This window comes from Enhydra lutris, unplaced genomic scaffold, assembly GCF_002288905.1.
Source record: "Enhydra lutris kenyoni isolate GAN:26980312 unplaced genomic scaffold, ASM228890v2 scaffoldscaffold66, whole genome shotgun sequence".
Lineage (NCBI taxonomy): Eukaryota > Metazoa > Chordata > Mammalia > Carnivora > Mustelidae > Enhydra > Enhydra lutris.
In genome coordinates, this window is record NW_019154150.1 from 2946676 (window position 1) to 2974043 (window position 27368).

General features: G+C 62.6%; 1 protein-coding gene across 1 annotated transcript in view; it reads right to left on the reverse strand.

Moving 5' to 3' along the window:
* Window positions 1–27368, reverse strand: part of LOC111159000 (plexin A1) — a 49741-nt gene that overhangs the window by 7381 nt on the left and 14992 nt on the right. The window contains exons 4-29 of the mRNA XM_022521359.1: window positions 22170–22310; window positions 21116–21216; window positions 20681–20804; window positions 20432–20585; window positions 20041–20140; window positions 18718–18832; window positions 16234–16434; window positions 14261–14357; window positions 13994–14187; window positions 13735–13886; window positions 13522–13642; window positions 13104–13240; window positions 11989–12156; window positions 11413–11506; window positions 11013–11252; window positions 10781–10924; window positions 10188–10422; window positions 7567–7709; window positions 5826–6082; window positions 5508–5574; window positions 2768–2914; window positions 2498–2657; window positions 1557–1660; window positions 1188–1284; window positions 657–847; window positions 299–468 (exon numbers count right to left, since the gene is read on the reverse strand). Of these exons, the coding sequence (XP_022377067.1) occupies window positions 299–468; window positions 657–847; window positions 1188–1284; window positions 1557–1660; window positions 2498–2657; window positions 2768–2914; window positions 5508–5574; window positions 5826–6082; window positions 7567–7709; window positions 10188–10422; window positions 10781–10924; window positions 11013–11252; window positions 11413–11506; window positions 11989–12156; window positions 13104–13240; window positions 13522–13642; window positions 13735–13886; window positions 13994–14187; window positions 14261–14357; window positions 16234–16434; window positions 18718–18832; window positions 20041–20140; window positions 20432–20585; window positions 20681–20804; window positions 21116–21216; window positions 22170–22310 (3854 nt within the window). The remainder of the gene's footprint in view (window positions 1–298; window positions 469–656; window positions 848–1187; window positions 1285–1556; window positions 1661–2497; window positions 2658–2767; window positions 2915–5507; window positions 5575–5825; window positions 6083–7566; window positions 7710–10187; window positions 10423–10780; window positions 10925–11012; window positions 11253–11412; window positions 11507–11988; window positions 12157–13103; window positions 13241–13521; window positions 13643–13734; window positions 13887–13993; window positions 14188–14260; window positions 14358–16233; window positions 16435–18717; window positions 18833–20040; window positions 20141–20431; window positions 20586–20680; window positions 20805–21115; window positions 21217–22169; window positions 22311–27368) is intronic.

The window sequence follows — 27368 nt, forward strand, 5'->3', positions numbered from 1 at the left end:
CATACACACACACACACATGTCCACCTCCCCACCCCTAAAGCAAGTCCTGCAAGTTGGAGCAGAGGACCTGGGCGGGGAGGCGGCAGATGCCCCCAAGATGGGTGAATCAGGAAGGCCTGCCCACAGAGGGGATGGCCTCAGCGTGGGTGTGGTGAGCTTGGGAGCCTCTCTCCTCACCTGGGCAAACCTGTCCCTGGGGCCAGACCCCTAGGCCCCGCAGCCCCCACCTTCCCCAGCCCGATCCCCTGCCCCCGGGCCACACCCCTGCACCTGCCGCACCGGCCCTCCGGAACCTACCAGTTGCTCTTCCATGTGTGGCGCACGTCGGAGTCGTGGATCTGGTGCTGGTCGGCCTGCTCGTCCAGGAAGTCGAACATGTACTTGATAGCCAGCGGCAGGGCTGAGCCCCGGTGCGCTGTGCTGAAGATGGTCTCGAATAGGTCATCCACAAACTTCTGGAGCGTGCCCTGCAGGCAGGAGAGGGCACAGAGCTCCAGGAGGGCCACCGGGCTGCCCCCTTGCCATCTCAGGCACCCAGGTCTATGCGGCCATAGGATAAGGCCAAGGGGGAGGGGATCTACTCTGACCACAGCTTTCTGAGGCCTGGGCCTGGGTGTCCCTGCCGCATCCCCACCACCCGCCCACCAAGGCCTACTTTGGTGGCCAGCAGCCGCGTCAGGTAGATCTCTGAGACCATCTTGCTGCCTCGGTCGCCCTCCCGCTGATCCAGGTGGTCGTGGTTCTTCACCAGGTGCCACAGCTTGGTGCCACTCTCCAGGTCGGGCGTGATCATGGGGGTGCGTGAGCGCAGGCTGTCGGGGCTGCTGGCTGTGCGCAGCATGCTCTCTGTGGGGACCCCAGCTGTCATTGGGGTGCCCTCCATGCCTAGCACCCATGCCCACCCTGCTGCTGGCTGGGCGGCCTTGGCAGCTCCCTGATCCAAGCTGAAAACAGTGGAGTCAACAGCCCCACCGCCCTGGGTTGCTGGGGACAGAGAGAGACATTGAGGCAACAGCAAAAGGACCACTAATGCATGATCCAGGGAAAGGGAGCCTCCACGTTGGAGGGAAAAGCCATCTCTCCAAGTGACGAGCCACAAAGAAGCCCCGTCCTAGCCTGTGCAGGGAGCCGCGGGGAGGCGCCCACCCAGGCCTGTGGGCCCTGCTGTCCCCATGCACCCGCTCACCGTATCTGCTGAGAGACTTGGTAAAGGTGGACGAGTTGGAGATATTGTAGGCGGATGTCTGCTTGGGCACCAGGGCCACCGAGGACCCATCTGTCACCTGCGGGCAGAGAACCAAGAGACATGTGACCCCTCATCGGGCCCAGAGGACACCCCCGTTCCAGTTCTGAGCCTGGAGGCCAGTCGCCTCACTGCTCCAAGCCTCAGTTTCCCCAGCAGTGCACCTGCAGGGCTGTGTGGGCCCCTATATCCTCTTCTTAGGATGTACTGCCCAGAGCCAGAGGGGCCTGGACGCTGGCTCCCGCACTGCCCCGGAGCCCCGGGAGGAGAGGCCAAGCCTTGGCCAGAAGGTCAGGAAGTCGGGGGGGTCACCTGGTAGTGAGCCAGTGTGTTCAGCCTCTTCCAGTCGTTGTCGATCTTGGTGGTGACATCCTCATCTTGCAGGATGATGCGGGCCATGCGGCCTTGGCGCCACTCTGCAGGGAAGAGAGCGCTGGAGGGGTGGGCCACTGGGGCAGGCGCCTCCCACCTACTGCTCCCTCTGCCAGATCCTGGCCTCTCCCAGCGGAGGGGACAGACAGGCCCCGAGGGGACAGGGTGCCCTGTGGACACTCAGTGAGAGGCCTGGAACAGCAGAGTAAGGGAAACACAAGGCTTCTCCCCTCCTCGAGGCTAGGCTCCCTTCCCGGCTCTGGCTCTGAGCAGGACACACATACCACTGCAGGGAGGTCCTGTGTCCCTGCCCCGCCCACACCTCCTCTGGCAGCCCTACCCCCGCCCCATGGCAGCTGCCCTGCTGTGGGCATGTCCTGCTTTCCAGGGCTCTGGGCCCACCTCCTTGGCCTGGCATTTAAGGCCCCAGCTCTGGCTTCTCTGGTCACTGCTACCACGGGACCCCCAGGCCCTCTACCTCTGCTGCCTGCTCTAGCCCTTCCAGCTCTGCAGATGCCCCTACCTGTCTGGCTCATGAGCCAAGTGGCCCCCCATGCCAGCTCTGACAGCCTCCTAGCTCCTACAATGCACAGGAACCCACTCCCTGCCTCTCTGCCTGCAGGACAGTGGCTCCTGAAGTGGACTTCCGGCTTCTCCCCTCCACCCTGGCCAGAAGCAACTTCCCCGAGCTCAGCCCAGACCACAGCCCTTCCCGCAGAACCCCCCACGGCTTCCAGCACCTCCAGACCAGCACCCAGCATCCGGCTCACTGCCTGTGGCCTCTAACAGTACCCCAGGGCTGCCCTGCAACCTCAGGCTCATAGAACCTAACTTCCCGGAGGCCCCCAGTGGCACCACTGCCAAGCCACAGCTAGGCTCACCCAGGTCCATGTCCCCAGCCTTTGGCCGCTGGGAGTAGGGCACGCCCTTGTACACAGCATCCAGCAGCTTCTCCTTGACCTGAGTCACCGTGTCACAGTTCAGCCCCTTCACCGGCACCTCGGGTGCGTTCTCATTCTCGGGGTTCACACAGTTCAGGGTCTGCGGGCAGGGAAGGGGGCCGTATCAAACCCTGGCTCTCCAGGGGTGCACGCTGTGCTGGGGGGCACAGGGAGGGCAGGGCTGCATGAGATGGCCGGGCTCACGCTCACCAGGGTCTTGTAGTCGATCTGCTGCCGGATGAGCTTGTCCTCGCTCAGGGAGTAGCGGGCCTCACCCGTGATGGCGTCGATGGGGCCCTTCTCCATCTGCTGCTTGATGGCGCAGTAGAGCATGAAGAGCGGCTCCCCCGCGCACTCCTGCAGAGGGCAGGTGGGTCAGGCAGCGTCCAGGATACCTGGGGGCTTCCGCCTCTGCCCCCCCGCCCCCCACGCAGCTATGTACGTGCTTCCCGCAATGAAAGAGGCAAGCGGAACCCTGGTTTGAGAGCCCCATGAAGACAGTGCAAGAGAATAAATGGTCCACTCAATCTGCCCCTATGAGCTTCCAAGTGAAAACTCTAGTGCGGCCTCAACCATGAGGGCTGGGAGCACAAGGAGAGAAATGCCTCGTGGCCAAGCTGGGTTTATACCAAGTAAGACCCAGGCTGGTACACTCCCCCCCGAAGCTTCCCCAGTTCAGGCCTCAGTGGGCCCAGCACCACAGCCTCCTGCCTGTGCTCCAGAACCCCGCTTGTCGGAGCCCGAGAGGAGCAGCCAGCACCACACACAGGACAAAGCCTAGGCTCCCTACAGCCCCAGGCACGGTGGACCCTGGGCCGCACGGCACTGCCCAAGGTGGCAGGCTGGATGTTGGAGGCCCACCCAGCTGGGACCCAGCCCTGCAGGCAGAGGACCGCCCCTCCTTCCATCACTGGAGGGCAGTAAGCCAATGCAACCATGGGTGCAGACACACTGACCCGGAGCAGTGACTGTCCAGCACTGTGGGACACAGGAGTCCATGGCCAAGACGCCCTGAAGGGGGCCCCTGGCACTTGGCACAAGTCCACTTTGCCCCTCTGGCCTCTGACCACTTTCCCTCTGGTTCCCCACACTGCGGCCACCAAGGCCATTGCCTATACCTCCAACAGCTCAGTGTGTCCCTGCCTCAGAGCCTCTGCCTCCTCTTGTCCCTACAACCAGAAATTTCTCCCAAGGTCTCTGCTGTGGACAAAGGCAGCCCAGGCAAGTCTCAGGCACCTGGCCTTGCAGCAGGTATGGGCAGGGAGTCCCAGCATAGTCACCTGCCCCCTCGTGGCCCTGGGTTATCCCGTCCGGCCCAGTACGTTCCCTCATGTGCATGGTGAAGTGGCAAACAGGAATTGGAAGAAGTGGTGCTCTGAGTAAACGTGGCCTCCCTGTCCCTGTCCCTCTACTCACTATCCCTCATGTCTCTACCCCTCCACAAAGCAGGCCCCGATGGCGATTCTAAAGCACAACCCTCAGATGGCACCAGGCCCATGCACTCCATCCATCTGTGGCTCCAGAGTCCCACTCACACAGCACACACACAGCCAGCCCAGCTTCTCAGACTGGATGTCAGAATGAGCCCCCTTTCTCTGGGGGCAGAGAGTCAGGTCCAGACAGGAAGGAACAGAGGCAGGGCTTCCCTCGGCTTACAGAGCACCATTTTACAAGCACGTAAGTACCTTTTGCAATCTGCACAGAAGCGAGTTTCCACAAGAAGGGCACGAGTCTGTCACCGGCCACCAGTTTTGTGCAACAGTAACATTGCTTACAGGGCACCTGCTACGTGCCCAGGATTCTGAGAGTGCTGCTGTCCCCTCCCACCGTGGGCCCCATGGGACAAGCCCTGGCTCGGCTCCCCCGGCTCCCCCAGGTTGGAGCTGGCACGCACCTCGAGGGCCTTTCTCCCCTGGTCTGGCTAACTCCTTCCCTTCCTTCACACCTGTGCTCAAATCCCTCATCCACCTGACTTCCTGCCCCTTCTCACCTGCCCTTGTGCCCCACCCACACATCTCCCCCCAACTCAGGGTAAGACCCTGCCCTAGGCACCTCCAAGGGTCCGCCGCTATCCCCGACTCAGTGAGAACCCCGGCAGCTGAGGTCCACAGCGAAGAAGCAACCACAGTCTAAGTGAGCCCCAGGCCACCTGCGCCAGCCCCCACCCACGGCCCCTGGGCCCCACTGCCTATGACCCTGGCCACCTGCAGGGCATCAACCAGACACCGGGGACCAGGCAGGAGCACACACGAAGCACGCACACTGGGCCACAATGGGGCCCCGCCACCCTCCACCTCTCAAGACTGCAGGCCTGTCTGCCAAGCCTTCAGATTTTAAGGGAAGCCAGACATTTATGTCTGAATCATCTGATTTCTAAATGGCGAGCAACCGGTCTCATTACTCACATCCCAAACAAAACCCACCTGGACCCGTAGTTAGCCTCCACCCCTTTCTGAGGCTGGCCATGGGCCTCCAGAGCTCGTCTTCTGAGGGTGGAGGCCTGTCCAGGCAACAGAGAAGGCCCAGGCAGCCACCCTCTCTCAAAAACAGTCGCCAACAAGAGCCCCCAAGGCTGGCCAGCACTGGGTGCTGGACACACAGAAGCCCCTGCCCAGACATCCCCTCCATCCCTGGCGCCAGGCCATGGGCTCAGCCACTGAGACGTGGGCCTGGGTCCAAACTCCAGCTCAGCCAGACGCTCACCACCTCTGGGGTGTCTGCTCCCGCCTCGGGGCTGGGTGAGGCGTGGTCAGCCTCCAGGAGGAGGAGGAGGAAAGAGGCTAATGGGACACAAGTCCTGGGGGAGTGCCTGCTGAGAACCGGTCCCAAGCTGAGCCCCTCTGGGCTGAGACCTGCCCCTGCCCATCCCTCTCCTTTCTGTTGCCCTTGAGCCCATCCGCCTGCCCAACACCCCATCTAGGACGTTCCCTCTTCCTCAGCTGCCACCTACCTTCAGGAATTTATACAAAAGGAAGGTGAACCAGTTGGTCAGCATCTTCTCCGCCACTGACTCAGTCCTGGGGGCACAACATGGACAGGGGTGGGGGCTTGACTCCAACGCCCACTGCGCCCGCCCCACCGCCGCCCAGGGCGCTGAAGGGGCTGCCCTGGAAACCCCAGCACTCTGCCCCAGAGAGCCCAGCTTCTGAGTGGGACCGCTCTGGCTTGGTGCCACCGGGTGCCCGAAGTGGCATGGCCCGGGGCACGGTCCCCGCACCCAACACACTGGCTCGGCCTCCCGTGTCCGCAGGCAGAAGTCTGGGCTCACCGCCGCAGCAGCAGCTTGGGGTGGTTCTTGCTCTCTAGGTTCTTCTCAATGAGGTCGGACAGAAGCTGCTTGAGCACCCCCGTGGCGTACTCCATCTCACCCTGCAGGGCCGTCATGATGAGCGAGGCCACATTGCCCCGGTCCCGCATAGAGAAGCTACGCTGGGCCTCTAGCGTGCGTATGAAGGTCAGCAGGAAGTGCTTCTTGGTGAGCAGCTGCCCGAAAAGCGTCAGCGACTTCTCCACATTGGCCTGCACCTGGGGGAGAGGGGGCAACCCATGGGCACACTCAGACCCGGAGGGGCACCCAGCTCCCACACGAGAGGCAGGACAGGAAGGCTGAAGGCAGGGCCAGAGAGGGGGCCTTGCAAGAGAGTGACACGTTGCCCTAACAGGTCCCGGGGCCTCAACTGTCCTCGGCAGAGGGAATGTGTCCAGGAAACTACTTGAGAAACACATCACAGGCAGGGACCGGGGCAGACCAGTGTCAGTGCAAGGTGCAGAACGAGGGCCACCCTCCTTGCAGTCGGATCCTGGAACCACCATCTCCTGCAGCCTTTCTCCCATAGCTAGGAGGAAGCTGAACTCAATGCCCCATCTGCTGGGCACCAGCAAAGCACAGCCATGTCTCAGTCTGCACTCACAACAGGAATCACTGTCCCCACGCCATAGAGGACAACAAAGTCCAGAAGAGAAAGAGGCTTGTTCAGGGCCATATGACATGGAAGTGGGGAAAGGGGGTGGAATGCAGGCATGGCTGGCTCCAGGGACCCTACTCTCTCTTTTATGCACAGCAAAACAGGAGATTCCCCACCAGACTATGCTGGAAGCTGCCGGTGCCACTGCTGCCAGCCCAGGCAGATAGGTGACAAGACCCAAGTAGAATACAGTCATAACTAAGAGAACATTCATATTGACACAGCAGATGGTCACATCAGGAAAGAGATGCGATAAAGCACGTGGAGCCCTCAACGTGGCAGCCATCCCAGGGATGAGGAGCTGCTGAGCAGCCCTGGTTATCCGGGCCTGAGCCAGAGTGACAGGAAGGCCCATTCCAGCAGAGCTCAAGAGGGACTATCCCACCAAAAGAGCTGCGACAGGGAATGGGCTCCCCCACATCCAAAGCATGCAGAGATGGGATGCCCTCGGCCAGATGGCATGACCGAGCGGATCTGCTGAGCCCCTGCCTGTTTCTAGCTGAGGACTGGGCTCCTAGCCTGCCTCTGGGAAGCCCCTAGAGGACTTCGGGGCCAGCCCTCTTCCTCTCAGCAAGCTCACGCCCAGAGCCCGAGTACCGTCAATAGCTCCACAAACCAAAAGCCCAGCTCCACGATGGCCACCATTCTGCCATCAGCCCCACACTTACCCCAAAGAGCCATGCAAACTTCTGCTGGGCCCCCCACCTCCCAGCCCACACAGCAGCAGCCCCTGCCCCGCGAAGCTCAGCATCCGAACCAGCCAGCAGATGGCCCCGGTGAACGGGCCTGTGGCACACGACGCACCGAAGGCCTCACTGGAACAGAGGCAGGCCCCAGTGAGCCGGAGCTCCAGCCAGGGCGACGGGCTGGAATGCGGGCCAGCCCCACCCCAGGCCCCCACCAGGCCCGTCTCCCCACCACAGCAGAAGCACTACAGGGAGCCGAGGGCCCTGCCTCCCAGGGCCCCTTCCAACTCGTCTGGGCCATCCCCCAGGGGTCCCGGGAGCAGGCAGACGTTCCCGTGAGCTCCAGCCGACAGCCCACCTCCATCTCCTTGAGCACTGGATGGTCCTCGATCCCAGGGAAGAGCACCCGCATGGCATACGTCCGGTAGTCAAGGAACGGGATGCCGGCACCATCCAGGTCGTTGGTCAGCTCGTGGATGTCTGTCTGCAGCTCCGCAAAGGCTGCAGCCACACAAGGTGTCAAGGCAGGTACCCCTCCAGCCCCAGCAGCACCCCCTCAGGGCTAGGCTCCAACTCGGGCTCTGCTGCTCCCTGGCTGGGTAACCTTCAGGAAACCCCCAGGCCTCCCAACGCTGACATGCAGACAAAACTTCTGTCCCTCTGATGGGTCACAGGAGGCACCAGACAAGAGCAGAGAAGGTGGCGTGCCCGGGGCCGGGCTGAGAGGGACTTCCTGCAGTTAACCCTGGCACCGGGGGGCAGGGAAGCTCTGGAGGCCAGCTTCCTCTACTACCTAAGGGTACACATTGCTCGCCCTGGCTCCCAGGCCATAGCTGCTGGGAAGAAGAGGGATGTGGCCAGGGAGAGGAGACAGGAGGGTCTCTCCAGGCCCCGGAGCCCTCCACTCTGACAACCACCACACGCCAGGCTCAGACCGCTGGGCCCTCTCCATCGCCCACCCTGGTTGGAGCAGCTCTGTTTCCTTCAGAAACAAAGGCAGGCAGGGGTAGGGCAGACCTCAACGGAACATTCCAGAGCTGTGAGGTGTCTGCCCTGCAGCACCACGGGGGAGGCACTATCTGATCAGGAGCCAGAGGAACGCCAGGCGGGCTCGGGCCCGACTGGCAGGTTTAATTAAGAGCCGGGACCTTCATCTCCGGGGCACTGCCGCCGAGCGCCTGGTTATCACCGCCTGGCCGGCCCCGCAGCACCCGCTGGCCTCTGCCCCCCACGCCGTGCTGGCAGATCAAGGCGTCCTGTGTGCTGGCCGCAGCATACAGCTGCCCCCTCCCGAGGTTCTCCCTGCCCACGGAGCTCCCCATCCAGGCCACCTGACTCCCACCCAAGGCTCGCACACCTGCCTGTGGCCCGCAGGATGGGTGGGCTGGTCCACGACCTTTCAGTTCTCAGACAGGCCGGGGTCCTGACCAGATGGGACATTCTAATCCCCATGAAGCTACCAACAGCCCAATGTCAGGCCTGCTGCAGGCACGAGGCCCCCATGCAGCAGCCATTCCCGGGGCCTCACACCCTGCCTCCTGCTCAGGTCCCTTTCCTCATGCCCCAAACAGGAACTCTCCCACCACTTGCCTTCCAGAGCTATGGCCAGCATCTGCACAATGTCTGAGGTTGCTCTTAGCCCCTAAGACAGGTCCTTCACCTGTCAGCGACCATGAGTATGGCTCCATCCACCCCTTGCAACCGCCCCGGCAAGCCAGGAGCCATGAAGAGACAGGGGCCATCCCAGGCTGGCCCAGGGCCCAGGTCACCCAGCCCTGCAGTGCCACTTCGCAGCAGCCAGAGAAGCTAAGCAGGTCTGAGGTTGGCCATCACAGGCCAAGGTTACTGTCTAGTGCCCAGAGCCTGCAGCACACACAGAAGCCAAACCCGCCCCCCTCAAGTGGCCACCACACAGCCCAGGGTCTCCATCCTAGGCCATCAGGCTTCCCTGCAGCCCCCGACATGTGTGCCCACCTCTCTTCTGCCCACCCTGCAGCAGTACCCTCGGCGCACAGGCAGGGAGAGCAGTATCTGCTCTGCCGGGGAGGAGCCTGGGCCTGGGGCACACTGGCCTCTCTGGGTCATGTGGGACGGAGGTGGGGCGGCCCCTGCCTGCCAGGACATATCCCCTTCTCCGGGGTACCCCCTCCTGCCCTTGGGGTCTGCCAACTCTCACTGGGGGGCTTCCAGGAGAGCAGGTTTTAGGGAAGGGGGGGCGTGTGAGCAGGCATGGCATCAGGGACTGGGTGGGGCCAGTCCCAGCAGGAAGGCTGAGCTTGCCCCCTGTGTTGGTCCAGGCACCCCAGGGAGAGACTGCTGAAGATGAAGCTGAGGGTCCAGGCCGGCCATGCTGGAAGCCAGCCTGCGCCCCAGACTCGCCCTGCACGAAAGCCCACACGACGTCTCTCTACTGAAGGCCCTGAGCTGATCACCACTCACACAGCAGGGTCCTAAGGGACACACGCCCCTCATAGGAGGCTAGGCTGAAGCCTTATTCCCAGCACAGCCCCTAAAAGACAAAGACCACTACCGGCCAAGCTGTGTATGTACTCAGGGCCTAAAGAGAAGGCCCCAGCTCATTGGTGCCATGCCTGACCCCAGGGACAGAATCACCGCGCCCATCCTACAGACAAGGAAACTGAGACAGGAGAAGGTCGTGTGTCCTGCACGACACGAGGTCCTGCAGCCAAGCAGGCTCACGGACACGAGCTCTGTGGCTCCAGGGTCTGTGTCTCTGGCAACATCCACAGAGGCCAGACTCACCCCAGGGCCCGGATGCAGGCCCTGGTCAGAGCCTCACCTGTCTGCCCGCGCCTGTACAGCAAAGGCACCAAAAGGCTGAATACCGAGCCAAATTGTGGGGAGAACAGGGCCTGGCTCACATGGGGCGGCAGCCTCAGCAAGCTCTGCCCCTTTTGTCCCCCAAGCCGCTGCCTGCCCCGCACACACGCACGCATGCCTGTGACTCTGACGACGCACCTTCCTTGCACTCCAGGGCCACTCGGGACTCCAGATTGTCCATCTGTAGCTGCAGCCGCTTGAGGGTACGGTCAGCGTCCCGAGACTTGCGCTTGTAGGCAATGAGCACAGCGACGATGACCAGCAGCAGGAGGCCCCCGCCCCCGCCAATGCCAACGATGGCAGGTAGGGTCAGCAGACTGTCCGAGTATACCTGCAGCATCCCTGGCGAGAACTCGAAGCCACCAGCCCGGACCTGGGGGTGGGGATACAAGCCACTCAGGAGGTCCCTTGCCCACTGGAAGCTCCAGAGGCCCCTGGTACCATGCCCCTTGAGAGACCCATGGCACCTGCCCCTGGCCTGGAGCGGGCAGCAGGTGGGGACACGGGTACTCAGGGTAGGTGCCGGACCCACCAGGGGCCCTCAGGGCTGAGTAAGAGCTGAGCCGCCCTCTCTCTGGGCCATAAGCAAGTCTGGGGCTTACCCACATAGTCAGGTTTGCCCTGGGTGGGGCAGGGTCAGTGGGCTGAAGGCAGGTGGGGAGACCTGAGCTGGAGAGGAGGCAGGAGACCAGAGCTGGAGCCAGAACATGGCTGGGCGGGCCTGGACGCACCGTGACCTTGTGTTGCCCCGTGAGGTTGGGTGACTCGCACAGCAGCTGGGTCTCTGACACAGTGAGGGCGCAGGGCGTGGAGCCGATGAGCACCGTGTAGTTGAGCCGCGAGTTGCCGGGCGCAGGCGGCAGGAGGTTCCGGCCCTGCAGAGGTGAGGGTGAGCCAGAGAGCCCCATGGCCCCACAAGCCCTCCCCCTCAGGCCCCCCAACCCCAGGCTTATGGAGGCCCACCTTGAGGATGAGCGGGGAGCTGGGCTTCAGCTCCAGGAGACCCGTGGGGCTGAGTGGCTCCAGCACAGGGTCCGGGTAATAGAGGAAAGAGGAGGCGTTGAGAACCAGCAGGGCGCGTACGTCATCCATGACGAAGCCCAGCTCGTCGGGCCGCTCCCCCAGCTCTGGAGGGCTGCGCGTGGGGTTGTCCACCGACGGGGCCCGGCACACCATGGTGGTGTCGTTGTACACAAGGCAGCTCTGGGGACGCAGGTGTGGATGCTGGGGTGGCAGCTCCCCACACAGTCAGGCCCCAGCAGGGCCAAGGGGCTGCCGCCTTCCCTCCCCAGGATCCCCCCTCCGCACCCCCTCCCCCACCCCCACAGTGGCACAAGTTGCTAGGGATCCCACAAGGACTCACGTTCTCCCTCTCGACGCCTCCATATTTGGCTCTGATGCGGGGTTCGCGGACAGTGGCCAGGTTGGTGCCTGTGACCGTTAGGAGGGTCCCTCCGCTGGAAGATGGGGTAGGGGGTCATGAGGGGTAAGCTCTGCCCAGGCCCAACACACACAGGTTGGGCCAGACATGCCAGTCGAGCTCCCCAAAGATGGTGGGCAGGTTAGAATCCCTGTGCACTGGACCTCCAATGGCACCAACCATGTCTCAAGGTGCACACAGTCCCTCGTCCTGACAGCCTTGACTCTGGGCACTTCACTGCATTTGTCTGATCTTTCTGAAGAGCCCAGCAGCCCAGAGTTTGGCGGACAATCTGTGTCCGTGACCAACATGAAAACTGGGCTCTTGCATCCAGGACACGGCAGCACTCCAGGTCTTCACACACCCATGTGGGTCCTGCTCCCCGCCGCCCCCACACCCCCGCCCAGTGCGGAGAAGCACAAAGAGAGGCGGGTGCAGGAGCCCCACCCTCAGCAGGGGCCACACAGCACAGATGGGGTCTCGGGGGCTCACGGCGGGCTGTGGGGGAGGGGCACCCACCTGTTGATGCTCCACTCAGGGTCGATCTTGAGGATGGTGGGGTCCTCTGTGTAGTTGTACTTCACCTCCGGGTTGGTGAGCTGAGCGCGGTTGATGTTGATGACGATGGGGGCACTGCCGGGGCTCTGCCCAGGGGGCGTCAGACACCGGATCTCTCTGGAATTCCTCCTAGAGAAGCCAGGAGGGACGGTGAGGACACAGGTGTGGGGCTTGCTTACGAGATAGGCTCAGTAGCTTGGCTCCGTCACCAATAGCCGTGCAGGCAAGGCACCGGCACTTCCTGGGCCTCACCTGCCCACCTGTAAAACGGAGCCCCAGCAGGACCCACTTCAGGTACCTGTTGACCGTTCCAGCCACTTTCCCGCCAGGCCCTCTGAGGGGCTCGGCGTGTGCCTCCCAGAAGGCCATGCTCAGCATGGATTCCCACTAAGGTGAGCCAGGCACACGGTCGCTAACCCCACCCCTCCTTCTGTCTCCTGATAGAATAACCGAACCAACCCAAGCCTGGGCCATGAGGAGGCTGAATGAACTGGCCAGGGTGGAGAGAACACTTGGTGACTCCCAGTGAGCAGCAGTCACTGCCTGCACCTGGGCCCTGTCCCCTCAGCTCCTTCAGCACAGCGGAGGCCCCCCGCCACTGGGCCCGCTCCTGCAGCAAGGCTGCAAACACCAATAATTAGTCTGAGAGCGGATAATTACTGCAGGAAAATATTTAAAGGGCCGTTCCATTATCATCCCTAATCTAAAATTATCCACTTCAAGCCTCAAGGCTTTTGTAAAGATTACTTTTTCCTCTCTTAAGAATTTTTTTTTAATACTTGTGCTCCCAAGGGATCCCCCTCACCCCAAAACAGGGCAGCTGGGCCCGCCCCTCAGGTCCAGGCTCCGCCCACCCATCAACCCTGCCTGCCCTGCCACTCCCACTCTAGGAGGTAGCCTGTCTCCATGGTAACACTCTCCGCCTCTGGTTTCCATAGTGATCACCCCAGCCTGGCTCTCCACACCCGCCCTTGTTTCCTGGGCAACGGGAGGGGGCATGCAGCCATCTGAACCAACCACCACCCAGGGAAGGTAGGCCTTGCCCCGGCCCCCCACTCCACATCTGTAGCCCATACCAGGAGAAAGAGCAGGGCCGGCCGCCAACAGACACAGCGACGTCACTGCCCGCATTCAGGTGGCTGCCCTCGATGCCAATCCAGGTGCCCCCTGAAAGAGGCCCTCTTGCAGGGCTCACCCGGTAGAAGGTTGGAGTCTATGGGAAGAAGGGACTTCCTTGAGCTGCAGGGAAGGCCTGCCCTTCCGGCTAGAGGCCTGCTCACACCTCCAGCCGTTTCCCGGACCCCGTGTGCACATGGGCTCTCATATGCAGCCCACAGGCAGGGCCCAAAGTGTACAGGAGGGACCTGGAGACAAGGAGGGGAGGGGAGACCAGAACAGAGGTGTTGCTGGATAAGGGGACTGACGGAGGACCAAGAGCTCAGTCTGCCCTGTACAGCTACCCCCTAGCCACCGGGGGTCGGGGGAGAGGCTTACCACAAAGGTGAAGCGCTTGGGGGACAAGGCCCGGTAGTGGGGGGAACAGTCTCGCACACACACTTCCACCAGGGCATCGTGAGCCCGCACGGTGCTGGCATCCCCAATCTCACAGACGATCCTGCGGGATGCCAAGGGGCCTCAGCGGGCTGCAGGGTCCGGCCTGGGTGCCGGGGCACCCCTGCCTGCCCACCCTATCCAGGCTGCACTCACTGCTCAGCACTGATGTACTCGCTCTCCACAGGGCTGCACAGCACCTTGCCCACACGCACGCCCAGCCGCACGTCCTCAAAGCGCAGGCCCAAGTTCTCGCCCGTGATGGTGAGCCGTGTGCCTCCCTGCCGCGGGCCCGTCTCAGGGAACAGCTGCAGAGAGGCCAGGGCTGGGACACCGGTGCAGTCCGCCGCTGCGGGCTGAGCCGGGCAGGGAGCGGGAGGTGGCCAGGGGCTAGGGGTGCTGGGGGGCTGCCTACCTTAAGGATCTTGGGGTCGGTGCAGCGGCTGCTGCCGTGACGGGCATGCATCCAGGCGGCAGGCGAGTCGGCGGGGCAGTGGGGACGCAGAGAGCAACGGCGCTCCGCCACGCACCAGCCGCACTCGAAGCGTGGGTCGGCCTTGAGGCAGAGGCCACAGCTCTCTCTCAGGGCAGGACACTTGTACAGGTGGGCTGTGGGGAGGGACATGGTCAGCCCGGCCTGCCCTCACGCCCCCTCGAGCCCCAGGCACCCTGCCCAGCTCACCCTGGATGTTCTGAGGGTTGTCAATGACGAAGTGGCCATTCCACACCACCGACAGGTTCACAGGCAGGTCGCTGACATCATTGCCCTCGTAGGAATACTGCGGGCAGTAGGTGAGCGGATGGTCAGGCTATACACACAGCCTAGACTCTGGGGTCACAGGCCTCTGTCCAGGGTGGTGGGGCAGGGCCTGCCTGCCCCTCCTGGCTATCTCTGGGACTGGCCCCCCAGAACAGGCTTGGCAGGACAGAATTGGGGGCTCTGCCTGCCCAAAATGGCATTTCCCATCTGGAGCCGGAAATCCCACAGAGCCGCCCACCTGCCAGCCAGCCGAGATGGCTAATCTGTCACACCCAGTTCTGCCTTGGCTTACCACCCCCCAAACACACACACGCACACACACGCACACACCCCCGACACAGGGCTTCCTTCCCGGTGCCAGAATCCCTGCTCTCCAGCCAAGCCTGTCCCCAGCAGCCCCATGAGGCACACCCTCCAGGGTGACCTCCATTTCTCTCTACAGTCTGCCCCACTACGGAACCAGAACTTCCCAACTGGCCCCTTTGGAACCTGCTTCTTTGTCTGCTGAATGGATTCAGTGATCCTGACACCAGGACTGCCCCGAGGTTTAAGACATGTACCCCTGAGCCCTGGGCACGGCCTGGCAGGAAGCAGCATCAGGGAAGGCCCTGCCCTCCCACCCCCCAGGCTGGGCAGGGCTTGGGGACAATACCACTCCCCGGGAGCTGGGGCCCAGCACTCCCAGCTGTGTCCCACTTTCTGCAGCTGAAGACCTCCACTCCATCCCAGAGCAATTCATCACTGTTTTATCTGCAGGAATTTAATTGGATCCTATCAAATTCCCTGGTACTCCCTTTTCCCTTTCAACACAATCATAGGAAAGACAAATGTGGGCCGGGGCGGGTAGGAGGAGGGCAGGACGGAGGGGACAGACTGGAGGATGGCAGAGAAACAGGGCAGTAGAGGTACGCACAGACTCCTGGAGAGCAAAGAGAGGTTGGAGGCAGCTGGGGTGGAAGCAGTGGGTGTGACAGATCAGGAGATGGGATGGGAAGGACAGGATAGGTAGGAAGGTGTAGGGACCTCTCCTGCCAGGTGCAGGCCACAAGGGCCTGGCTAGGTGGCTGACCTGCCCCCAGGAGGCTGCTGTGACCCCCAGCCCGTGAACCCGCCGGATACACAAGGCATTGCTGGCCAAGGAACCACCGCCACTGGCAGGTGGCCACACCTCTGACCAGAGGCCTCTCCCCTGGGATTCTCTCCTGATGACTCCCTTCTTGAACGATGAGGAAACCAGGCCTGCCAGCCGTCACAGAGCCCGCCAAGGGAGAGCTTGAGGCTGGTCTCAGGACCACCAGTGCAACACTACCCCCATCCACCAGAGAAGGATGTGGGTCTGTAGCGATTGCTGTTGCTCAACTCGCTGGACTTGACCAAAGGCTTCTGAACTGTTACCCTAGCAGATTCCAGACTCCAAACGTGGCTGCTCCCCAGCCCTCGGGCAACACCACCGGCTACCACGCACCGTGTCAGCCACTGTGGACAGTTTCTGGGTCTGGCCGGATGCAGAAAAGGAGCTGATTGCCTGGGCCCTGTGGCCCTGCCTTCGGCCCTCCAGGAAGCACAGGGGAGGCCGGCACACAGGCATCCCGCACAGCAGCCTGGCTGCCGCGCCCACGTTAGAAGAGCCCATGCAAAACCACGTGCGCACATCCCACCCCGTCTGCCTAAGTCACCCTCTCCCACGTCTACGATGTGCTCCCGCCAGACATCTGGGCAGCTCTCAGCGCGTCCCGCTGCGCCACCCCCCACACACCCCAGCACAACCGGGGTGCCTTCTGAGCCATCCCGGGCACACCTGCCCATGCACCGTCTCCGTGCTAAGAGCAGAAACCAGGCCGTAAGGCAGCGAGGCTGAGCAGCACAGGGGGCGCCCGGCAACCCCCCGGCCTCACCGAGGAGTTCTGGCACTGCAGGCTGGAGCTGTTGAAGCGCAGGGCGGTGACGCGCGCCGGGCTTCCCGGGATGTGGAAGAGGCACTCGTAGCCACGCTGGCCCGACTGAGGCTGCGGCAAGTTGCGAGCGGCCAGGGTGATGGGCTTCACCACACCCACTGGCACGTAAATCTGGGTGGAAGGCAGGATCTGCGGGCAGTCCTGGGGGCGACAAGGCTTCGGCTGAAGGGCTGGTGCCACCAGCACGGCGCGCCCTACTCACGGCCCTGACCCCTGTGCACAGAGCCTGCGAGCACCACTGAGCCTGTTTCACACACTGGGAAACCCAGGACTCAGAAAGAGCTAGATGAGCTGGAGGCGGGAGGCCTGGGTTCTGTACCCGCCGGGCTGTGGCCTCCCCCCTTTGCGCCCATGTGCCCTCGCAGGGCTCAAGGACCCCACCACTCGGCCACCGAGGGGACCCCATCTGGCCCAAAGCTGGAAAGGCCCTTGAGGCAGAAGCAGCCAAGGGAGCGCGTGGGGCGCTTGGGCTGGGAGCTCCCAGCTGGGGGCCCAGAGAGCATGTAAAAATAGCCGGAGCTGGGCAGGAAAACATCCCGGGCCCCCAGGGCCAGCATCTCGGCAACAGTGACTGATGCAATGGCCCAGCTCCCTTGCAGCACGGCCGGCAGCAGCCTCGGGAGGAGAAGGCCCCTCGGGAACTACGCTGAGCTGGGCTTTAAATAGAGATGCTGAAAACAGGCTGTAATCCCCAAGCCCTGCAGCACTCCCCAGGCGGGCTTGGGCTGGGCTGCTCCACCGAGGTTGTGGGGGCCCGAGGAGGGAACCCGGGCTGCGGCAAGGCAAAGTCTGGCCGGCTGACCGCTCACTGCTGGGTCTGCAGGGATGCACCCATGGGGAGAGGCGGGTGATGAGGACACATACGTAGGGCCGCCGTTAATATGTTCAAGGGCCCACACCCACACCAGTGCTTCCCTGGCCTTCAAAGAGGCGCCCCAGCCAGTCCCCGAGCCCAGGGATCCGCCCGCTGCCTCCCGAGCCCCTGGCTGCCCCTCCTGGACCACCAGCGCTCTGGCTCCTTCTGGCCACCAGGACTGGGCTCCTCTCACCCCCTAGCCTCACACCTCCCTCTACAGACACCATCTCTGCTGCCCAGGGGCCCCGGTCTCTCCCTTGGGGTGTGGCCTCTGTGCCTGCATCAGGCCAGAGTCTGGCTCAGGCCACGCCCTGACGCCCAGCTCCTGAGGGGCCACCCCACAAGATCCAAACCAGAACCAGAGGTGGGAAGCAGGGTGAGGGTGCGGAGTCCAAGGCCTTCTGAGCAACGAGGCTGGTCCAGCTTGGCCCATGTCACACTCCTTAGTTAAGTCCCCATAGAACCTGGGACTACAGCTGAAGAGGGTACATCTGTGGGGTAAGTCCCTCCCTTAAGCGACCTCCAGGACTGCCTGCAACCCAGCCCTCAATGTGCACACCCTATAGGAGGGCCCTCATGTTTCTCCACCGAGGCCCACGACAGCCCTCCATGGGGTCACTAAGCAGCTTTCTGCTGCCCCATGCCCCTGCCACTCTCACAACACCTTTGCCCAGATGCCCACGTGAGCCACGCTCCCAGGGAAGCCCACTGTCCTGGCTCTCACACCACCTGCTCACACAGATACCACCCCTGACCCAAACCCCCACGGTCCCTGCCTACCCCTGGGCTGCCCCCAATGACTACCCTGTCCTGTCATATGCGACATTACACCAGTCAGTGGACAAAGGTCCGGAGGGTGACGAGGCTCTGTGAGGAATGGCCCGAGGCAGGCTGCATGTCCTCTGCTCCCTCCACGCCCCACAGCCAGCAGGACCCATACGTTCCTGCCCTGTCTGACCAACAGGCCTGCCATCCACCACCAAAGCGAGGGCCCTGGCTTCCAGGCCCGGCTCTGGACCCTGAGGCTGTGCCTGGGGAACCCTGCATGCCCACTCCCCGCAGGCAAGTGCCCAGGTCGGCCTGTCCTGGTTCTGAGAGCCCAGCTGTTCATAAATAAAGTCAGTGCCTTGCCCAGGCTCCAAAATAATTACTACCTAATTACTATCAATTACTACGCAGTACCTCAGACAACTCCAAGAGCCAACCAGCCGCCCTGCCGGTCAGTCTGAGGGCCTCCCTCATCCACACAATGCCGGTCCCCAGGGCTTCCACACCAGCCGAGCCAGACATCTCCCGCTGTGGGCTCCCACTGCACTGGGTGGATGGTCCCCTCCTTGTGTCATCCCTTGGGCATCTCTCTGGTCTGCAGCCCCCAACTAGAGGTCTTTTTCTGAGGCCTTCTCAGAAGGCTATACAATAGAGCCAGTGACCAGGCTGGGCTCAGGTCAACACAGCCTCAGAGAATGTCCCTAACACCATGAGCCATGAGATCAGCATCCCAGCCACCCATGGGAGCTCTCGGGTTCTGCCACAGCTCCGAAACCCTGAGCTCTCCCAGATGGCCTTACCTCAGACACGTTGACCCGGCCCTCTAGAAAGGCACAGTCGGCGGCGTTGTGTGTGCACACATGGCGGTATTTGCACCAGTGGCAGGGGAAGGAGCCGTTGACACAGGACAGGCAGCTGCGGGAAGAGGGCAGGGCAGTGAAACTGGGGCAGCCTGTGCCTCCACCCAGTGGCCACATGGGGCTGCACTAGCTCCCTGCTGGTTCTTCGGCAGCAGATCACAGTGCCACCTCAGGGCCTTTGCACTGGCTGCTCCTCCCGCTGCTCAGAGAGGCCTGCCTGGCGCTTCCCTCTCACTTCACTGCTTTTCTTCCAGACTCAGAACACCTGACAGTCCACCTCAGTGTCTGCCAACAAAACAAATGTCTAAAGCCTACAGTGTCCACTAAGGTGACCGCTGGCCATGCCACGCCACACGTGACAATTAGTGATGGGAAATGTGTCAGAGCAGATGTGGAAATGCATTTTCTATTCCAAACTCAATGAACTTCAGCTTCAATTCAGGAGGCAAGCCATCGTTACAGAGCCTCAGAGAGCAGTCGCGGACAGCCGCCTCCCCACCGAGAATGCAAGCTCCGCCTGGCAAAAGCTTGGCCAGTTCACGCCCCCATGTCCCCAGGCCTGGACAGGGCCCCTGCCATGCTCTGGCCCATGCAACCTCCTGTGGCTGGCACCCTGTCATCCCTGCATCATCCCTGCAGCACCCGTGGCACCCACCTCACCTGGAGAAAACCACCTCTGACTTCTCTCAAGGACCTCCCAGCCTGCCGGCCACCCTGCTTCTCCAGAGACCTTCCCTCCCCTCCGGCTCTGAAGCATTGCCCCCTGCTCCAGAAACCCCAGGCTGCCCTGGGCAGAGAGAGGAAGCTGGCTGACACCAACACCTGGGTCCCCCATGGGCACCCACGAAGAGCCAGGACAGTCAGTCTGGAGATCAATAAACAAAGGCCCCGCTGAAAAGCAGCTGCCTCCAGCTCCGCGGCTGAACCACACAGCCTGCATGGGCCTTCCCGCCACCCTCCTCACCCCTCACAGTCCTTCCAGCCTGGGTCCCCTCCAGGTCAGGTTATGGCAGAACGCATAGCAGGTCACAGCTCCCCTGCTCTTCCTCTGAGGCCCCAAGACAAGCACACCGGGGCAGCAGCAGGGAAACTCCCAACTTTAGCTCTCTGTGCCCCCAGGGGCTGCTGTCAACCACCACCAGGGTGGACCTGGACTCCTGTCTGACCCTGAGCAGCAGATACCTGGCCCCAGCAACCTGCCCCTGCCCATGTGGCCACACAGGAGTATCAGGCCAGGAGGGCCAGGAGGACCAGGACACTCACGACTGGTGGACGCTGCAGTTGTAGAAGACAAAGTCCACGGACGCGAACTTCTTGCCTGTCTCCTTGGACTTCAGGTAAAGCTTGACCACCCGCTGGTCTCCTGCAGAAGCAGTATAGGCCCAATTCACTGGGCCACCCGGGGCCAAGGAACCCAGGGCGCCAGCCCACGATGGGACAAGCCTCTCCAAGGACCTTCCCTGCCACCACGTGCACAGCCCCTCACCATCCCTGTGGGCCTCTAAGCACGCCGGGCAGGCACCTGCGGTCCCCGCCCCCAGAGCTGTCACCTGCTCCTTCCCCTGCCACCCCACAGGAAACATGTGCTGCCTGTTCCCTGACAGACAGGATGGCTGCAGGGGCTGTCCCGGCCCCAGGCCGTGGCAACACTCACCCTGACCTCGTGTGATGGGGGCCACCTCCCGCGCAGAGGGTGAGCGGCAATGGATCCGACCATCCTCCAGGATGCTCTCAGACTCGGTGAAGTCCTCGAAGGAGCAGTTGACGCCAGCCGAGAGGTCGGGCACATTCCAGGCCTGCAGCACGAGCTGGGACCCCCACGGCAGGAGGCCTCAGTGAGCAGGCCCCACAGGTCTCCCTTCCCCCCATCACCTGCCCCCGCCCCCAGAGCAGCCGTGCTCACCGGAACCTGAGACATGGTGACCGACACGTTGCGAGGCTGCACCGTCAGCTGCACGCACTGCAGCAGGTCTGAGGCGAAGCGCTGGGGCTCGTCGGCCCGCTCGCAGGCATCCTGCCGGGAGCAACTGCGGGCACAGGGTACTGCGGCTGGGCGTGGGGGAGGCAGCCAGAGGGGCACCCCAAGCCTGCCAGCCCCTGCTCAGCAGGGTCATCCTCACCCACACTTGGGGGAGCCCAGCAGCTTTACCTGGTACCCTGTCTTTACTGGGGTGAAGGTGGGTAGGCCATCACTTAGCCAGTCCCAGGCAACTTCGCCCAGGGGAGACCCGGGGGCACTCAAAGGGGAGCTGCGACGGCCACAGTGTGGCCATGAGGGTTCCCCCAGGTCAGAGACTGCGAGGGCCCTCCAGCCCACCCCTGCGCCCCATCCACTCACATGCTGTGCAGGACACACCAGCCGCAGTGGGGGTCCCGTGATCCCAGGCACAGCTCGCATGATGTATACTGCACACAGCTCTCCACGGGCACCCGGGTCACCTGCCAGGACGGGGAGCTCAGCTTCAGGCCCCCCAAGGCCCCTCCCAGAGATCCCTGCCAGCCCACCTCCTCACCATCACTGTGTGTCTGCTGTACCGGGCCCTATTCCCCTACATGAGGGAAGCCTCCATCTCTAGCCTTTCTCCAGCACGGTCTATTCAAAGGCAGTCCTGTGACCCTGACTTGACCAAGTCAGGCCAAACAGACTGGGTCTCTCCCCAGGAGACAAAAGCCAGGAGGCAAGCAAGCTGGTGCAGGTGAACTACCCAGAGAAGAACCAACAGCTCCAGCCGGAGTCACTTTCCCATCCGTCTGGACTCAGCTCCCCACCGGAGCGTCAGCCCCAATCCTAAACACAGCCGCAGGCTGGGTCCTGCTCACCCTGACCTCGCCTGCTTGGCCCTGAGATCCTCCGAGAGCTGGAATAACCTGATGGCTGGGAGAGGAGCAGAGGAGAAACGAGAGCTGGCCAACGAGTGAGGCCTGGCCTCACCAAACCCATCCTAGACTGCCCCACCTGCCCACCCCCTTGGCCAAGGGGTCACCAGCTTGACAAGGGCAGAGGCTGGCTCCAAGTAGGCTATGCCAGGAACACAAATGGATGGCCTTGACCAGAGGGGGCCAGGCCAGGCACCAACCCCATGGGGACAGCTGCCTGAAGCCCCAATTGGGCAGATGGGACCAGGGCCATGCAAGGCCTCAGCCCAAGAACTCGGCGCCCCAGACATGTACTCTCAGCCCTCGGATGACATCAGTACTCTGATAAAACTTACTCAAATAACTGTTCCTGAGAATGTGCAACTGTTCAGGGGGATGGGATGGGAATTCCAACGCTGATGGGGGAAAATCTAGAACCAGTATGGATGGAGTAGATCAATGACAGCCATGCCCGGCACCCTGAAGGTAGCCCCCCACCCACGCCCACCCCACGTGTCTGGCCACAGGCCACCCACCTGCTTTTCTGTCATCGCATACAGGTACTGGCGGTCAGGGCTGAGGACCAGGTCCCGCAGGATGGGGCTGCTCTCCTGGGCCACCACGTTCTCATAGGCCAGGGCTGGCCGGCCACCGGGGTTTGCCAGGTCCACCAGGATCTGTGGAGGCAAGGGCCAGAGTGGGGCTGTGCTAACGTCTTTCTGCCCCAACCCCACACCTACCTCAGGGCAGGGGTCTGGAGCCCCTCCCCCGGCTGGCCTGTAAGTACAAGGCCAAGGCCTCCACCATCCCAAGGAGGCTGCGTTGGATAAACTATGGCCCCATAGGTGGGTCCTGCCCTAGCCTCTTTAACAGCAGAGACCATGGGGATGACCATGACCCACTACCACCCATCACCAGCTGCACAGCCAAGCCTGGCACAGAGGTGGCGGGAGCCCCTGGCAGGTGCCCCACCTTCCCTTGGGGCCAGGCTGGGTGCCCCAAAGGAAGGGCTATTTGTGCAGAGGGTGGGAAGGAATGACGAGGCAGCAGGGGCCTTCCAGGGAAAGGGACATGTCCAGTGTGGCTGAGAAGTGAAACTGGGAGACTCCGGGGCAGGGAAGCAGCACTGGAGTGAGGGGCCAAGCCAGGGTCCTGGAGTGGGGTATACTCCCACAAGAAGGCAAGAGGGCAGGCATCTCCACGGCATGAAAATATATTCCAGATCCCAAACAAACCGGGCGTTAATTAGCCAGCGCTTCTCTGCAGCTTGCAATGCTGCAAGTATTTTTAGTTGCTTTTACCAAACAAATGTATTTAATTAACAGAAAGACCCAGGGGGCTTTCCAGAGATGGGAGTCATGAGGCGGCGTCTGCCCAGCTCAGCTAGTCCTGGGTAAGCTCCCAGGGCACAAAGTAGCCAGCCCTGCTCCGTCAGGCCCACCCTCCCTGGCTGTAACCAAGCGGCCAGCCCCCCTCTCCACCTCCGCCTGGGGCCGGGACTCAGCCCAGCACCCCTCTCTTGCGCCTCCACACCGACAGGCCAGGGCAGGCCTCACTGGCTGGGGTGGGCCGCAGAGACAGCGAACGCCCCTGCTCTGTGCGGGCCCAGGGCAGCCAGCCAGGGTGGGGCGCTAGGTCTCTGGGCCAGAGGCTGCCTGCTGCACGGCTGCAGGCGACGGGGAGGGCTGCATTCCTGAGAGCCCGAGGCCACCCCCCACATCCGCTCAGCTGCCTCCCGGCCAGGCAGGCTGGCTTAAGTCAAACCAGACCCGGAAGAGCTGAGCCCTGAGCTGGGCAGGAGGAGGCAGCCACGGGCTGGGCCAGGAGCCGCCCAAGGGGAAGGGGTGCCAGGTGAGGGCCCACAGCAGCCCAGCCTCAGCGCCCCCACGGGCGGTCGTGCACAGGACCCCAACCTCTGCGCAGCCAGCTCCACAAACCTCCTGTCCTGCTGGGGCAGGTAGCCAGCACAGGGAGAGCCCACCGTCAGCTCCTCAAGCTGGCAGGCCCAGGCCAACATCAGCCATGGGAGAGGTCAAGGAGGCACCAAGCACAGCCTCTGGACCCATGCTGCCTGGGCCTCAGCCCCAGCTCAGACAACCTCAACTGTGCAACCGAGGTAGGGTGCTGACCCTCCTTCTGCCTCAGTGTCCCTACCTGTAAAATGGGGATGACAGACACCACTCCCCACACCAGAGCTATTCTGAAAATTAAACAAGGACCTAGCCAGTGAGCCAAGAAGAAGGGACACAGAGTGGCTGGGCCACAAGGCAATCCCCACACCCTGGCAGCCGTCCACCCAGGCCTGGCAAGGCCAGCCTGGACAATGACCAGGAGGCAGGGGACAAGAAGGTCAGGAGGGCAGGCCAGGGTGCAGGCAGGGGCACCAGCAGGACCCAGATCTCCAGACCTAGTCTCAACTCAACTGATTCACATCAAGACTCCAGATTTCCCCCAGAGCCCTGCCCTATGCCTGGACCCCCTCCCGGTGGGGGCTGCCTACAGCCATCCAGAAGCCCAGGCCCAGCCCCAGCCCTCCCAGCCCCAGGCCCCGACCCCAGTGCCCCAACATGGCCCCTCACAACCAGACACCTGGGACTTCCGCCCCAGAGGTCCTGACAGCCAGGCCTGACCAGACCTCAGACCTGTGCACGCTGGGGGTGTGCCAGAACAGGGATGCTTGAGGGGCCCCAGGCTCTCCCACCCTGACCAGCAGGCGCCACATGGAACTCAATATGGCAACCCCCCCTCAGCCAGGCCTGTCTTCCCCCTCCCAGCTGAGGGCTGAGGGCAGAGGGCACAGGCCGGGCCATGGATACCACCTGAAGGGCCATCCACCCACAGCCCAGGCGGGCACAGGCAGACACTCCAGGGAAGGGTACAGCCAGGGGGCATACCAGCTCTGCGGCATGGAAGGGGGCAGGCAGAGAGCAGGCCTTCTCCCCAGGGTCCCAGGGAAAGCAGGCTCTGGAACACCCCGCCCCTGGTCCAGCAGTGTGCCGACTCTGACAGGTGGCCCCTGACAGCTGCGGGGGGACCAGGCACGTCCAGCTGTCCGTCCACCACACATCCATCTGTCTACCCACCTGCCCAGCACCGGGCAGCCCTAGCCCTTTCACACGCCCAGGCAGGCTCCATGGATGCAGGACATTTCTGGAGGGCATCCGGGAGGCAGGGCCAGCAGGCCAGCGGATGGACATGCCACGGGTGGCAGGCCCCATGCCGTGCAGTGAGTAGCCATCATCCAGGCTCAGCAGGGTCCCAGCATGCACACATGTGACAGTCGGATGGGGTGGAAGGAGTCCAACCCACGAATGACTAGGGCTCAGGATACACTGACGAGTTCCTAATTGGTTTTTGGGCTGCAGGGCCTGTGTCGCACAGACGGGTAAACTGAGACCTGCGAGGGCCTGCCAGAGGACCTACACCTGGGGCCAGAGTCTGCCCCCAAAGTGGGAGGGATGCAGCACGCCACCAGGAAGGCATTCCAGGGAGAAGGGGTGTGCAGGGTGGGCATAGGGCCAGGCAGCAGGCAGGACGGCGGGACACGTGCCGCCAGCAGCGCACGTGCCGACGCCACTCCCCAGCGCGCAGCTGTCCAGTTGAGGGCCACCCACCTGGGGATGGCCCACTCTGGGGCAGCTGGGCTTTCGGAGTGCACAGGAGACTTCTGGCATCCCCTGGTATCTGCCCACCCGCCTCCAGCTGTCACCTCCATGCTCTGCGAAACTTGCTCCAAAGACCACTAGCTCCCACGTGCCACCACAGAAAAAACTCAGGCCCCAAACCCAACTCTGTTTCTCTGCTGTGGTGCCCTTCCCAGCACCTGCAGAGAAAAGACCCCTCTTCCCTCTGCCCAGATGGCCAGAGTGGGGTATCCAGTCTCCCCGTGCATGCCTGCTGGGCTGTACCAGGCCCAGGCACCCCCAGGCTCTGACCAGGGGGACACAGCCAGCCCCACCTGGCCTCTGCCCCAGCCCTCCAGCTCTACCTACTTCTCCGACCAGGGTTTTTCCCTGCACCTACATATGTGAGGGAGTCCCCTGCATTCTGAGCTGTCAGAGCCCCCAGCAAACTCTCGGTGCTAGGACCCCAAACACTGTGGGCCACACACCTACCCACCAACTTGAGGAATCACCTGCCCCTTCCCACAGAGGCTGGGGAACAGGGTCATCCCGTCACTCCAGACCAGCAAAGTCCTGGAGGCCTGGGACACACCAGGGGGTCCTGCAAAGAGAGCCCTGGGCAGGGCCACGGGGAGGCGGCTGGGGGCAGGTGGGCAGCCCCTGGCCCCAGAGGCCCAAGCCCCAGGCTGGCCCGGCCGGCTGCCCCCACACCCATCCCTGCGAGGCTCTCGCCAACTGCTGCGGCCAGGCCAGGTCAGCTGTCCGTCCAGCCCAGAGCCAACAAAGGGCCCATTCTCTGGGCTGAGGGCGGGCAGGGGCACCGGGAGGATGTCTGGGCCGTGCAGGCTGCTTGCCAAGACCGGCACGCGCCCTAGCTGCCCGGAGGCAGGGGGCTGCCCGGCTTGGCCCTGGCCAGGGTGGGGAAAGAGTTCCCTCCTCTGCAAGCCCCAAGATAATAGCCCTTGTGTCCCTATCTGTGGAATGGGGGTTCACTGACGGGACCAGACAGCAAGGACCCCAAGGGATGCAACAGGCCAGCGGGCAGTGAGCTGTCTGCAGGGCTGGGACCCCAGGGCTATCTCCCCACTCCAGTACATACAGCTGCCCAGCCTATTCCCAGCCCCCCAGGCAACAAAGCGGTACCAAGAGGGGCTGCGTGAGGGGCAGGGGCCTCTCTCACTCCCTCTTTCAAGGAGCCCATCATCTCCTCTCCTTCCTGATCAGGGGCCTGTGGCTGAGGCCCTGGTCAAGCCAGCTCCTGGGCCCCTCCTCACCCCCTTACAAGCTGCCACAGGATCTCCCCCTCCTCTCGCTGGGGGCAGGTTCCAGGCCCTTTCCTGGGACCATTCTCAGAAAGGCCAGGAGGAATTTGATACTGGAAAAGCAATTAACAATTTCCTCTTGGCAGTACTTGGGTAATTAAAACATGATTTGCAGGAGGCCTGGTGGCTGTAACTGGGCCAAACACACCTGGCGAAACTGGGGGGAGGGTCCCAGGAACCTTGTCTTTTCCAAGCCTAGCCCTCGACACAGAGAGGAGCAGACACCAACCAACATAAACAATGGTCCTCCTTGACCTTTGGTCTCTTCCTCTGCCAACAGAAATCCATCTCACAGGGCTGTGTGAGAGTTCAGAAGCTCACGGTTCCAACAGCAGGGGAGGGAAGACTGTTTAGAAGCCACTTGGAAACCGGACCCCCGAGGCAAGATGCTGCCATGACAGGGGAGTGCATAGCGGTGCACAGCCCCTGCTGTGAAGGCCACACAAAGCGGGGCCACAAGGCGACACAGATCACATGCCCTTCCGTCATAGATCTCTGAGTGGGACTGTCCTCAGCAGGGATGTGGCTAGAGTGCCCACTACAGCCTGGGATTTAATGAGCCCTAGGCCACACAGCGACCCTCCAACTGATGCCCTTGTCTCAAACCCAAGAACCAGCCACTGCCCACCTTCCCATTCATGACCCATGTCACCCACGCTACTCTCACCCACTGGATCCCCAACATGAGCAGGCAGATGCAAGCCTGAAGCCACCACTGTCATCTGGCTCCCTGCCCCTAGCCAGGCCAGACCTCTGGAGCTTCTCCCAGAATCCTGCAGGACAGGTCCCT